The 12,542-nt window shown below is 41.2% G+C and overlaps 1 protein-coding gene, 2 non-coding genes and 1 pseudogene across 3 annotated transcripts; all 4 read left to right on the top strand.

Annotated features, from left to right (window-relative positions):
- The window catches only part of LOC115790082 (zinc finger MYM-type protein 1-like), a 68,556-nt pseudogene extending 65,918 nt beyond the window's left edge, over window positions 1–2,638 (top strand).
- Window positions 2,639–7,127: 4,489 nt separating this feature from the next.
- Window positions 7,128–12,187, top strand: rps3 (ribosomal protein S3). Its single transcript, XM_030744534.1, has 7 exons — window positions 7,128–7,285; window positions 8,279–8,409; window positions 9,019–9,112; window positions 9,420–9,514; window positions 10,813–11,000; window positions 11,104–11,307; window positions 12,107–12,187. Exons 1-6 carry the CDS (start codon window positions 7,256–7,258, stop codon window positions 11,301–11,303), a joined length of 738 nt encoding a protein of 245 aa, XP_030600394.1. The 5' UTR covers window positions 7,128–7,255; the 3' UTR covers window positions 11,304–11,307; window positions 12,107–12,187.
- LOC115791356 (small nucleolar RNA SNORD15) lies at window positions 9,958–10,105 on the top strand. Its single transcript, XR_004020899.1, has one exon. It is a non-coding gene; the product is annotated as a small nucleolar RNA SNORD15 (small nucleolar RNA).
- LOC115791357 (small nucleolar RNA SNORD15) lies at window positions 11,815–11,964 on the top strand. The gene has a single exon (XR_004020900.1). It is a non-coding gene; the product is annotated as a small nucleolar RNA SNORD15 (small nucleolar RNA).
- Window positions 12,188–12,542: the final 355 nt, after the last annotated feature.

Below are 12,542 nucleotides of genomic sequence, written 5' to 3'. Positions count from 1 at the left end.
AATAGCTACTGTAGTGTGCAGAGCATTACAAAAACAAAGGACGGTTTTCACTGAGACTCGAGTCCTATCGCTCATAGTCAAGAGCCGTCACATCACTGTATTTGCAGGCTTGTCGAACAACACGTCTGCACAATAATTCAGCGTAGAAACAATTTTTTTCATCGCAAATGCAACATATTTGTCACTGTACAGCCCTGTAATTTTCAAGATTTATTTAATGGCAATATATTGGCAAGGTTAGAGGAGAAGCACGTCGGTCAACATGTCAGACGATTTTAAATCAGTAATGTCTGACGCAAATACAATTAGGTGACGTTAGCTTGTGCGCCAAGCTAGGTGGCAAATAGCTGACAAGAAACGGAAAATTGCACCCTAAATATACATGCTCTACAGTGTGAGCTAACTTAATATGCATAGCTAATATTGACAAAATGTCTTTGTGTGATGGCCAGGTAAAGAATTTCGGTAGAGGCAGATTACTAACGTTAGTTAGCTAGCTTTGCTAACATCACTTACACATAGCTTACCTTGCTTTGTGCTTCCTTTCTAGGTGACGATAAAAGTTGGACGTTGTCCCCACCGTCTCTGATAGCGAAGCACGGCAGAATTTACATGTCGTAGTATGTTTTTTTCTCGATGTTGTTTTACAAACATATTCTTTATGATTTATATAGCCGAATTTTATAATTGACGATTTGGCAGACATCTCCTCCCGCTCCCAGACAACCACATCTTACTTGGAGTGCAAGTGAAAAGGGGGCGGGAGTGACAGCGGTAGGATCAGTCACATTATTGCTCGGATTTGAATCAGTACGTTTTGCACTCAATAAAAGCAAGGATGTTAACAAATAAATTTGAGAATATTCTGGCAAATTAGTGATATTTCGACAGCTGCGGTCTCGACTGGTCTTGAAATAAAATGCCGAGTCCGCAATGTCCGAGTCCATGACAAGACCGAGACCAAATGCGGTCGAGTCCATGACAAGACCGAGACCATCAAAAAGCGGTCTCGAGACCGGTCTCGAGACCAAGACCGATCTCGAGTACTACAACACTAAGAGGACCTCATCCGCTGTTTCCAAAGCATACAAGACTCTGGTGACTTTGACCCCATTACCGTCAGAGAGGCTGGAGCATTTGCCATGCTACTGGAGGATCAGGATTTTAAGTTCTTTCTGCAACTTTTCCACCATATCATGCCTCATGTGGACCTTCTCTATGCCAAACTCCAGAAGAAGGTCATAGATTCAGTCTGTATCCAGGAGAGCATCCAACAGTTCCAGCAGGACATTCAAAAGATCAGGTAATTGTTTAAATAGCTGATTTTTCTTTTTCTTCTTCTTCTTCATTATTATAATATTGTAAGTATTTCTCTTTGGCAGAAATTCTCTCCACTCCATGGTTGGACAAAGCAGTGTAGGTAGTAGTCAGCCAGTGAAGAAGCGTCGGAAAATCACTGTTACACTGGTTTATAGTAGTGTTATTTAATATATTAGGAAGATGTGCGTTGTAGTTAGAAATACCTTTAGTTGTGTCTATGCTGTGTAGGTATGTTGATGTAATGTTTGTCGGCAAGATATTTTATTATTTAAGTTGTACTGAAGTTTATGGGTAATGGGGAATAAAACATTTGGTTACTGAATTTTGTATAATCTTGTCCCACAAAAATGCTGTAACACATTTCATAACACAGCCTTAAAAAATGTTAGCAAATGTTATTAAATCAGTAAGTTTATAAATAAAATGTGTTCCTTCTTTCTATGACTTAATAGAAAGGACAAAATAACATTTCATATTTAGAATGAAAAATGTGATTATAAAATCATAATCTTCATGTTTGTCCTTCTCTCAAGGTCTGTGATATCATACTGGGACACACCAGGGAGCGCTTTTCTTTCACAAACCACCTTGTTAGTGCCACACTCCTGCAGGGGGACAGATTTGAACAATACAACACAGCATTTCCTGAAGATGCACTGAGCAACACCTTAAAAGCCTATCCAGTGCTCAATCGAGGTAAGCTGAAGACAGAGCTTACTCTCATCTACAGCAAGGAAGAGTTCAAAGCCTGTTGTGGTGCTGTGGGCCTACTCCAGCTGTTTATGGAAAACAATCTAGAAGAAGTCTTTTCAGAAACTGTCACGCTCTTGAAGATCCTCATCACCACACCCATGACCACAGCAGAAGCTGAACGGTGCTTTTCAACTCTGAAAAGAATCAAGACTTTTCTGAGAAACTCAATGACTCAGGACAGGCTGAATGCATTGGCCATGTTGTCAATGGAGAAAAGACTAGTCACAGAGATGACTGACTTTAACAAGAATGTAATTGAGAAATTTGCAGGGCAGAAGGAAAGGAGGGCAAAATTCATGTTCATATAGTGCTATTTTTTTAAGATTTGTTTTGTTTGTTTTTCATTTGTTTGTTTGTGTGCGCCCCCCTCAGTTTTTTTAGCACCAGCCGCCACTGTTATGAGCTATGTGATTTTAATACCTTCTGTCAGTTGTATGGGCTTGGAAAGCAGCATTTTTATAGATGCTTACAAATCTGTGACACACACACATATATGTGTGTATTTAGAGTGTGTCATAGAGAAGATAGAGGTTCATGTGCAGCGTTCGGCCCCATGTTTACTGTGCTATCATGACATCTAGCGGACATTTGTGTGAAATAAACAAAATGTTCAAGTTCAAGACTTTATTTGCCATTTGTACTCACACGCAAGGTTTGGGTACATAGGAATTCTTGTGCAGAGCTTTCGGGTAGGAGTGTAGAACAAATTGAAAATAAAAATAAAATATAATACAATATAATAAAATAAAAAGTATAGAATAAAATATATAAATATTTACATAAATATATATGTATGTGCACACATATACAAACATACAAAAACAGTTGCTTAAGATGGAAGGTTGATGGATACTGAACAGCAGTGTTTGCACACTTAGTGTTACAAAGAACCAGTGGTGGGCAAAGTACTGACATTCTGTACTTAAGTAGAAGTACAAGTACTTGTGTTAAAAACTACTCTAGTAAAAGTTGAAGTACTGCTTCAACTGCTGTACTCAAGTAAAAGTAAAAAAGTACAGGCTCTGAAATCTACTCAAAGTAAGAAAGTAAAAGTAGCTCCTTGGAGGACGTTTCTTCCTCTTTCTTACATCTTTCTCCATCTGAGTGAAGTTATCTCATTCTTTGCTGTCCCTTAAAATACAGCAGCTGTTCTTTTAGCTAGCAGACACACTGTGTGACAAACTGCACACACTTTTTTTGTCCTTTACGTTTTCTGTCATTTATTGTCCTCACCGTTCCGGCGTGCAGCCTCTATGTAAAGCGCAACTTCCTCTGTCTCTTTCCGGTCTCCGAGCGAGCGTTGCAGGATCCTCTCCCTCTACCGTGTGGGGTGTCTGTTCCCTCCCTCCCGCCCTGTTGTTCTGATTTCCAAGAAAAAGACACTCACAATCAAAAGCCGGCTCCCGCACTGACCGGAAATGCAAACGTTTCTCAGACGCATTAAAAATAAAGTAACGAGCTTGTTTTGTAAATGTAAGAAGTAGAAAGTACAGATACTTGTGTAAAAATGTAGTGAGTAAAAGTAAAAAGTTGTCAGAAAAATAAATACTCAAGTAAAATACAGATACCTGAATAATCTACTTAAGTACAGTAACGAAGTATTTGTACTTCGTTACTGTCCACCACTGCAAAGAACACAGTATAAATTGCACATGTAGACCAGACAACAAGTGTTATTTTAATAACTGAATAAATAAAATGTTGCACATCAGGTTTTAGCTGTGTGAGTGGAGAAAATGGAGAAAAATGAAGAGCAATGACAAAAACAGTGTAAATGGAGAGTGATTATTAAAAGGCTAAAAAAAGTTAAATACTTAAAAAAATGAAAGGAATAAACAAATAAATAAATAAACAAAAGAAGTGACGTGACTGTGAACACAGACTTTATTAGGTGGACGGGCCCCAGAATCCAACAGAAATAAGCAGCCAGCAGAACATCGATGCTGCACGTGCAGCTGGGATTCAGCAGGGGCCACGAGGACGGTTTAGCTTTTATGACAATAATTTGCTCCTCTGTTCAATGATGGTTGTTCACAGTGGACACAGATGATTCTTTTACTCCTCTTTCAAACCGTCTTGGTCCAAAATGCGAATGCTGGCATCCTTAAGAGAGTGACCTTTGACCTTCAGATGCAGATGTACAGCTGAGTCTTGTCCTGTTGAAGTGGCTCATCTGTGTTCACTGTGAAACACCATCAGAGGTGCACGTCAGGCAATGGCGCAAAAAGTGGGTTTGCACTATATGCAATGCATAGGGGCGCCACACAAGGGGGGGGGGGCACGCCAAAGCGATGTGTGGAAATGATTTCTGTAGTCAGAATTTTCTGTTGCCATTTACCAGCTGTGCACATGATTAGTTCCACAGTCTGTCTAATATATTGAATGAATGTGTGTGACATGTTTATTCTTTGTGATCGGTCATAAACGCACGGTGAAAACACACAGGGTGAGGCAGACAGTACCGTGCCGCACCGATAGGGGGCAGTGCTGCGACAGTGCTGCCCCATAGGGAGGATAGGTGCATCTTCAAATAAAGGCAAGATAATGTTTTGGTTTTTTTTAATTTATTTAAAAAGATGCCCCCCCCCCACACACACACACACACACACAAGAAAACCTTTATAGGACTCTACCACTTTCTCCTTTGCTGTTGCCATTATTTTGTGGACTGGTGCGAACACACACACACAGTGAGGTCCCTGCTAAATCTGCTAGAGCGGAAAAAGTGATTTCATATCAGTTCACAATGCTTTTAAATAAATAGACAAACATGAGAATGAAGGGCATTTTATCTCTCACTTCAGTTAGTTATTTTTTTCCTTTTAATTACCACTTTTATTTATTTCAGTTAATGGAAATGCTTTTTCAGTTTTTTATTTTGTTCGTTTTCATTAAGAATAAAAACCTTGGTACAGATCTAAATTTATATTTCAAAACACTGTCACATCTGAAAAATTACAATAAAAATTGATTAAAACTGTTGACCTATGCAAAAAGTCCAAAATGATGTCTCATTAAGCAAACCTCTTGTTTGACTTCACTGAAAAATAGTCAACATACACAGTTATTACATTACATTTGAACAGCAAAAAGACAACATTAGCCAGGGAATTTGCAAGTGAATATATCAAATAAGGAGGAAAAAGTTTTAATAGCTTTCTTATTAGCTGAATCAGAAATGCTTTCGATGTAATTCAGTTTCCTTGGGAAATACTAAAAAAGAGGGATTTGAGTGACTAAATTTCACTTTGTCTATTTTTCCCTAGAATTATTATCAGATTTATGATATATAATTCTTTTTGTTCTTTACTTTTGACATTGTGGAAACCAAACAGCACATTGTTCCAACCTAAAGAAAATTTTGAGTCAATCTTCATTTTAACATAAGGGATTACATCTGCTATGAGGAGGTGAACGTGGAGGTGTTTGTTGCGGTTAGCACTGCTGCCTCACCGCTAGAAGAACAGCTAGAAGGTCTGGGTTTGATTCCACCTTGGCCCGGGCCTTTCTGTGTGGAGTTTGCATGTTCTCCCCCTGTCTGCGTGGGTTATCTCGGGGGTACTCTGGTTTCCCCCCACAGTCCAAAGACATGCAGTTAGTGGGGTTAGGTTAGCTGGTCACTCTAAACTGCCCATAGGTGTGAATGTGAGTGTGAATGGTTGTCTGTCTCTCTGTGTTAGCCCTGTGACAGACTGCTGACCTGTACAGGGTGCCTCTCACCCCATGACAGCTGGGATAGGCTCCATAGTATAATGTGTCTTGTTTATCCAAATAAAGATAAACAATAACTTATCACTGGCATCATTGAGCTGTTTGTGGACAGAGAGAGGAACTGCTGCACATGTTAGGCGAGACAAACCTTCTGCCTTTGCCAGTAGAACTCTTTCTTTCAGACATAAATCTCTTTGAAGCCATTGGTTAAGCTTTTTCCTTTTCTTATCAATAATCAAATAAAGAAAGTTCAGATTTTCAGATTTTTGACAATGCTGATCCCAAGATATGTGGTTTTTACCTTTTGAGTGCATGGTTCTAACTGCTTTACAAAAAAATTCAACAACTCCAAATCGTTCTATTGTTTGAAAAATTAAATTATGTTCAACTACGTCAAATGCCTTATTGAAGTCTAGGAAGAAGATAAAACTGTCATCAGGACACAGGAATGAGTAATCGATCAGGTCCGAAACAAGTCGAATATTATTAGAAACATGTCTCTTCCTCAGGAATCCCAATTGTCTCATCAAATCATTTTAAAGCAAGTACTGTAGCAAAAACCTTATAATCAGCATTCAGTAATGAAATGAGTCCCCAGTTGTCAATAAATAGATGGTGTTTTTGAGGTTTAGGATTAACGTCAGGCCTCGTGTTAGTGCAGGAGGTAAGGTTCCCTGCTCCACACTTTCTAATATCACCTTATGTAAAAAAGGGAGCAAGATTTTCTATAAAGATCTGATAAAATTCTGCAGTAAAACCATCAACTCCAGGACATTTATTCTGGCAGAGCTAAGTCAAAAATATCTATATGTGATATTTTTTCAAACTTTTTAATTATTTTTTTTCTTTTCAAAATTTTGAGTTATGGATATCTATTTTTTTGTGGCGGAAACAAGCTTCCTTAGATAAATAATGACTGCAGGCATGATAAAGGAAATTATATATTAAATATCAAACTTTTATTCTGACAATGGAGATGACAGAACGGATTTAGATTGAGCTGATTAAAATGACTCTTTCCTTTCCTCGTGTGTGTTTTTAAGATAACGGTGACATCCTCTGTGCTAAAACGGAGGCTCTGCTCATTATTTAGCCGTTGTGGTGGTGAATCCTGGTCTCGGAAATCCATTGATGATGGCTTTCTTTCCTCACTCACTCACGCACGCGCGAAAGTGAGGAACACAGAGTTGACCGTTTGATTTAAACTTAGTTTGTTTTTAAACTAAAAGTTTTTTTTTTAACCTGCTTCCTGGAGCAGGACCCTGGTGTTTATTCAGCGCTGAAATGCTTTGGTTATAAACAGCAAAAATAATTAACTACCACGTAAACGTAACCTTGCGGTATCTACTACTAAAAAAACTACAATTCCCGGAGCCAGCTAGGAACGCGACGTCACCGGAAGCCAGCCATTTACTATAAATACATTTCCGCGTCCTATGCGGGTCCTTTCCTGTCTACGGCCTAGTAGAAGATGGCGGTGCAGATTTCAAAGAAGAGGAAGGTGAGCGGTGTTTTATCCCCATTTTACTCACAAACACGTCGCATTTCTGCAAAAAGGGGGTCACACTGGATGGGATACAAATATTTCGTACCCGTCCCGGTGTCGAATGTGCTTGTCCGGGTTCAAACCGGGGAGGATTAATCCAGATGCTACCTTCGCTGCACCCTCCTCATTTGGTTCGCTAGCATGGCTCGGAGCGCCGAGGCCGGGAACAGACGGGCTTTCAGCACCGGTTTAGTGCCGAACACGTGAAATGGTGCTTCTCGGCTCTTCTTAGAGGCGGTTTGTAGCCAAACGTTTTCAGTCACGGCAGTATTAATGGATAGCGAGAGAAGAAAACTGCCTCCACAGAGCCGCTAGTTCACTGCGAAATGTGGCGATTAATGAGAATAATCCGTGGCTAGGACCGTCCGACTTTAATTAAGCTCGAGTCTGCTGGAGTTTTACATTAAAACGGGGGGCCGTGTAAGAGCCTGTGTTTGGGGAATGAAGTCAGGTAGATAATACAGATGCAGGCCATTTGAACATTATCTGCTTGTTTTGTGCTCAGTACTTGGTCTGAATGTGACTGCACTCTGAAGGAGTAAAATGCACCTCCCTATGGCCGGTGCATCCTGGTGTTACCTGAGTGTGAAGTTGACTGACTAGTTCAGGACTTTTAAGTACCCTGTGCACACACTTACAAAGGACGTGAGCAGTATTTTTTTTTTTTTTTAGCTTGGAGTCAACTTTGTTTAAAACTCCCAAACTCATTCATTTTTGAAGACCCACTTTATCATCCTCACCTGGTGTTTAAGCCACAGGAGATACAACAAAAGTGTAGTACTTGTACCACTTGGAGCATGTATGTACAATAAATTGGACTGTGTGTTTAGATGCTGGTCAAGCATCTACTTGCACTCAGTGGCGAAATCTGCGTCATTCAGACCGTTGCATGCTTGATGGTGTGGGTGGTATAGCAGGCATAAAGCTGACCCTGTTCTGTCTCTGCAGTTCGTTGCGGACGGAATCTTCAAGGCCGAGCTGAACGAGTTCCTCACCCGTGAGCTTGCTGAGGATGGCTACTCCGGTGTGGAGGTGCGCGTGACTCCAACCAGGACCGAAATCATCATCTTGGCCACAAGGTGAGCGGTTGGCTAGTTCACCTGCCAGGAAGGTGACCAGATTTCACCATTTGTTTGCATATAAGCATTAAAAATGGTTACCACTCAGCTGGTGGCTCAGTTTATGGCATATGGAAGCTTAAAATCAGTCTGTCAGGTGGTTATGGCATTACAGGGTTTTCTCTGGCTCAGAATGAGCATTTGGGGTGGGCGAGTATGCACGTAAACACTACTGGTCCATACGTGGGTAAGGCAAAGAATGCGTATTATTAATTTTGTGCATTTGTTATACTGGGCTGTTTTATAGGCAAATCTGTTTTAAGCTTGAGGAAATGAAGTCTCACAATAAAAGAAATGGTAAAAAAAGTCCTGATTATTATTCTTTGGTAGGTGCCAAATTTAGTGTTACATGTGTGGTCAAAGAACAGGACTGAACCATGAGTGTCAGTTCTATTTATATGCACGTCTGATTACATGTAAACTCAGTGCTTATCATAAGACATAAAAACAGACAAAACTGTAAGTCTACGCGGTTCACGGGTGCACAGGTTTCTATGCTGGTATGTGGAAAGATCTGGGTTTGTTTTTTTCTTTCTCCATGTAGTTTAACCCTAAACGTCTCATCCTTAGGACCCAAAATGTTCTTGGAGAGAAGGGTCGCCGGATCAGAGAGCTGACCGCTGTGGTCCAGAAGAGGTTCGGCTTCCCTGAGGGCAGTGTGGAGGTAAGAAAACCAAAAGGAATAATTAGTGTTTTAAGCACACTGTTGTCCTGGGGCAGGACTCTGTCTGGCTCTGCTGGTTGGGGTTCACTCCAATACCTCAGAGCAGGGAGTCCTTTCCATACGAAGACATGATCACCCATCTGAGAAGGGTAGAGGCATCAGGACTGTGCCACTGACACAGCGACTGAAACAGAGGAAGCATTTTCAGTCCGTCGTTGCATACTAGTACCCTGGTTTTAGGTTTGACCACAGTTTGTGGTGTTTTCTGTGTAATATGTTGGACTGAAATGTCCTTCCTTTCTTTCAGCTGTATGCTGAGAAGGTGGCCACTCGTGGTCTGTGTGCCATCGCTCAGGCAGAGTCGCTGCGTTACAAGCTGCTGGGAGGTCTGGCTGTGCGCAGGTAAGCTGTGCAGTAACAGTTTGGTTCTTACCTGGGTTTCCTTTTTTCTTTTTAAGGACAAAAATTGTGAAGTCTGTGGGTTTTTTTTTTTTTTTTTTTTTTTTTTTAACTGAATGATTAACAGCAGCTTTCACTAGACTAGCATGATTTGAAATGAGCATTAATGGTTAATTTGCACGTGTATTTTTCAACCTTTGTTTTTACACGTGCTTTGACAGCAACACAAATTGTGTGCTTAATAAAAATGTTTCAAGCCCACAGATGAAGTGTTCTTTTTTGTCATGGCGATCACATAATCCTGCTCCCGTGTCTTTAGTGCAGACAGACCAGTTTCACTTTTAAAGTTTCTGGTGGGAACGCAGTGAGTTCAGCAGCGTGGGCAGCAGATCAGGAAGCATTGCGGCAAAAAACTTTGGATTTGTTCACTGTTTCAGTTTCTTTCCCTTCAGTGATGATACGATGACGAGTCGGAACAGGACTGTCTGGTTCTGGTGGTCGCTGGTTCAGATTCACGTTCTGTGATTCTGCTCCAGTTCCTCAGAGCAGGGAGTCCTTTTCAGTTGAAGACATTGAGGCATTTGTCTGAGAAGGGTCAAAACCGTGTAGACACACATTTACCAGCCAGAAGTAACACACAGCTCTTTCTGGATGCAGATTGTCTGCAGTAATCTGACTGCATGTACACATTTCTGCATGCTAGGCTAGGTCAGACTCTGTGACATTAACATATAGAGGCATATCGTGTCCATGCCATAGTTTCTGTCACTATTTTTGATGTGGAATAAAACCACGAGGAACATTCATGTTCAACAGACTAACCAAAGCCAGAGTCTGCCAGAAATGATTAGCTACATTTTTAAGGTAGTTTAGTTACATGAATCTGATTTATGCCAAAACATTTTAAACAGGATTTAAATGGTATTTTTTTTACATTGCAAAGCAATGGACACTGTACACAGTTAACAGTGTCCGTGTCTGACAGTGGTTACCATTTAGTAAACAAATTCACCCACGCTTCCAGTAAAAGTCAGTTTGTAATTAATGAGTAGAAAATGTAAAAAAGCAGACTGGGAAAGTTGATGTGTAACATGATCCAGTGTTTTTAGACACAGACTTTTTATCAAGTCCTCAGTGGACTCATTTAAATTTTCATCACTGTGTAAACGGGCAAAGAATGATCTGAAAGAACCTTGAAGCTCCCTGAAAATGGTTCCTGGGAGAGGCGCTCGAGGCACTTTGGATAGAAGAATGACGTTTGAGAAACTGCTGACACTGTTTTTACTGCTCCACATTTTCAGGGCTTGCTACGGCGTACTGAGGTTCATCATGGAGAGTGGCGCCAAGGGCTGCGAGGTTGTGGTGTCTGGCAAGCTGAGGGGTCAGAGGGCCAAGTCTATGAAGTTTGTGGACGGCCTGATGATCCACAGTGGAGACCCAGTCAACTACTATGTCGACACAGCAGTCCGCCACGTGTTGCTAAGGCAGGGTGAGTACAGCTCGACATCATGAACCAGAAATTTAGTGGGTCTGAGCATCGCTGCGTGATTACGCTGGGGTTTGGTGGCACTGATGTGTTTGATGGCCCTCAGGTGTGCTGGGCATCAAGGTTAAGATCATGCTGCCCTGGGACCCCAGCGGGAAGATTGGCCCCAAGAAGCCCCTGCCTGACCACGTCAGCATTGTGGAGCCCAAGGAGGAGAACCTGCCCACCACACCGATCTCTGAGCAGAAGGGGGCCAAGCCAGAGGTGCCCGTCATGCCTCAGGGAGCACCTGTACCCACTGCATAAGAGGGTAAGAGACAGGAGGGCTTCATTTAACTGCTGTAGGGCCTTCAGATGCTGTCTTGCCTCTAAGCATATCAGCAGAAAATACTCATAAAAAGAACTGAAGCCTGTTTTCAATTCTCCCAGAGTAAATCCAGAAGTTCCTCTTGTTTCTGATAAGTAGACTAAAGCTTTTCTGTACAGTCACAGCAGACGAATTTTAGTAGCATCCAACGAGGTGGTGGGATTAGTTCAGGTTGTTAAGAAATGGACAAAATTCTGGATCTCCATTAAAGAGTTAGCACAGGTGGGGCTTGGCTGAGTTTAAATGAGCTTTTAGTCATTTCGGTTCTGGGTCCAGAAGATCTTGGAAGGATAATTTCCCCATTACAGATCAAACTGTTAAAAAAGAGAAATGGAGAGACGCTGTCTTACTGTCCCAAGAATATATCACAAACTAATCCAGATCCAGTGGTTTAAGCCCTGCATAGTGTGGTGATATGCAGCCTCAGACAGCTCCTGGCTGTTTCTCTCCCTTCAGTGATGATACGATGACGAGTCGGAACAGGACTCAGTCTGTTTCTGGTGGTCGCTGGTTCAGATTCACGTTCTGTGGTTCTGCTCCGGTTCCTCAGAGCAGGGAGTCTTTTCCAGTTGAAGACATCGAGGCATTTGTCTGAGAAGGGTTTCAGCACCAAAACACACTGGGGTGCTTTTACTTTTTGAGAACCAAACAGAACTTTTGAGGAACCCAGAAGAACAGCTTCAGCTTACAGGTTACTGAGGTGCCTGAAACTGACTGTAATTCTTTTTTTGTCTTTTCACAGGTTTTCAGTCATGCTGGATGGAAGTGACATCCTGTGATTTTTGTGTATAAAAACAATAAAATCTGGAAAATACAGTTAAAACATTGAGTGTGACTTTATTTAAGACTGAGAAAAGGGTTTGTTCACAATTTGCTCAAATAAAATGAATCCCTAAGCATGTCAGGATAGATGCACAAACACAAAGAGGCAACAAGACTAAAAGTGTCACAAACTGTACTCAGAGTGAATCTCTTTATTCTTAATAAAATAAAACCAAAAAAAAATAAAATCATTTGACCTTGGGTTCATTTCACAGCAGAGCACCATAGAAGTCACCACCAGAATAAGAAACACTGTGGCGCCCTCTAGTGTGTTGAAGGTGGTACCTACAGTATTTACCTATACTGCAGTTGGGACAGAGTTGGCCACCTGTCCGAGGCCTTATAAAAGGATAATA

The sequence above is a fragment of the Archocentrus centrarchus genome, chromosome 13 (genome assembly GCF_007364275.1).
Source record: "Archocentrus centrarchus isolate MPI-CPG fArcCen1 chromosome 13, fArcCen1, whole genome shotgun sequence".
Lineage (NCBI taxonomy): Eukaryota > Metazoa > Chordata > Actinopteri > Cichliformes > Cichlidae > Archocentrus > Archocentrus centrarchus.
The sequence above is the reverse complement of the archived record's forward strand: the minus strand, read 5'-3'. Positions and strand labels throughout refer to the sequence as shown.

Excerpts from the sequence above, each read along its gene's own strand:
- rps3 (XM_030744534.1), top strand. The coding sequence starts at position 7,256 with ATGGCGGTGCAGATTTCAAAGAAGAGGAAG. Across the intron at positions 7,286-8,278 it reads AGATTTCAAAGAAGAGGAAG|TTCGTTGCGGACGGAATCTT; the intron begins GTGAGCGGTGTT and ends CTGTCTCTGCAG. Across the intron at positions 8,410-9,018 it reads ATCATCATCTTGGCCACAAG|GACCCAAAATGTTCTTGGAG; the intron begins GTGAGCGGTTGG and ends TCTCATCCTTAG.